At 49.8% G+C, this 1,471-nt stretch overlaps 1 protein-coding gene across 1 annotated transcript; it reads left to right on the forward strand.

Annotated features, from left to right (window-relative positions):
• Positions 1-217: 217 nt before the first annotated feature.
• On the forward strand, positions 218-1,125 carry CAOG_01742 (hypothetical protein). The gene is made up of 2 exons (XM_004364553.2): positions 218-559; positions 645-1,125. The coding sequence occupies exons 1-2, from the start codon at positions 221-223 to the stop codon at positions 1,035-1,037; spliced, it is 732 nt and encodes a 243-aa protein (XP_004364610.2). The 5' UTR covers positions 218-220; the 3' UTR covers positions 1,038-1,125.
• Positions 1,126-1,471: the final 346 nt, after the last annotated feature.

The following is a 1,471-nucleotide window of genomic DNA, read 5'->3' on the forward strand; positions in this document are numbered from 1 at the left end:
GCTATTCGAGAAAGCGAAGTCAAATCACAAGATCGCGCTTCTTCGTTCCAACCCGTTTTTTTTTTTTCCCTCGATGAACGCACCGCCATGTGTGTGTGTGTGTGTGTGTGTGTGTGTGTGTGTGTGTCGGAGTGAACATTGGATGAACAAAGCAAAGATCGCGAACAAAGATCGCAAAAGTTGGTGTTTTATTTCTCACGCCTCGTTTGTTGCTCATAGGATGGAGTTCATGTCACAAATGTTTCGCCCTCCTGTGGAGCGCATTGACGTTATCTCGTCTGCGTTCGGCAAAATTGAGGATGTGTCACCATATGACATGATCCAAGCACTTGCCGTTCTGTCCAACACCATTACAAATTCATCAACGAAGATCACAGCGTATCTCCGCAAGTTTATCTCTCTGTACCGGGAGAAGATTTCGACCGCGAGGCCGGAATTTGCCGAGATGTATGCAGCGGTTGAGGCTGACGAGGAAGCCAGCGAACTTTGGGGCTCTTTCCAGTTGGCGATCAACTACCAGCAGATTGCTGATGCACTCCGGAAGCTGACTGGACTGCCGGTATGTTGTTTTCTCCTTCTTTCGTGACTTTTTATGTCTTTTTTTTTCTTGTCTTTTCTTTGACTGACCGCTCGCTTGTCATTAGAACTCGGAGCCCCAAGAGTGGCGTGAATTGCGAAAGGCGATTCTTGCCGCCGCGTCCTCGCCCAATGCTCCCTCTCCGCCGCCAGCCGAAACGGGCGCTCGCGTCAAGGCTCCTCTTCGCACCAAAATGCTTCGGCATGTTGAAGCCGTTCTCAAGGAGATCATCATTGAGCTGAACGACTTTGACGGCTGGTCAAAAGAAGCTGCTCGCCTTGAGCGGTTTGTGATCGCTCAAAAAGCAATGCGCACAGCGATCTCCGTGATGAACTTCATGGCTGAGACCAACCACGATATCAGGCCGCTCCTAGCCGGCGTGTATGGTGTGCAAGACACTGCTGGTAGTCTCGCCCAGCTCGAGTCGGCTGTGCCCGCGATTGTTGATGCTGCAGAGTGATTGATTGTTTAATGTCGGTCGGCAGAGGATTTGCAACATCCTAAAGCAGTGCTTCAAGCAAATACAGCTATCTTTGTTTTGTTCCAAAAAAAAGGGGGGGGGGGAAGAAAAGTGATGTCGATTTGAAAAGTACGGAAAGTCCATCAAACAAACAGAAACGCAATTGACAACGCGACTACTGCTGCTTTCTGAGCGACCGCCGTCCAAAAGTGCCAAACTTCCCTTTTTCTTTTTTTTGGGCCACCTCCTCGGTTGACTCACGAATATCCGCCCCAACCACAGCTGGCTCTACTTCCCTAACTGACTGGTGTTTGTGTGCAGCATTCAGATAGCCAATAATCGTACCACCTAGCCCGAGCACACATTGCTCACTCTCTTCATCGGAAAAGCGCACGTTGTTGCTGCACATCCATTCCTTCAGCATCTCTCTGCAA

This window comes from Capsaspora owczarzaki (genome assembly GCF_000151315.2).
Source record: "Capsaspora owczarzaki ATCC 30864 unplaced genomic scaffold supercont2.2, whole genome shotgun sequence".
Classification (NCBI taxonomy): Eukaryota; class Filasterea; order Ministeriida; family Capsasporidae; genus Capsaspora; species Capsaspora owczarzaki.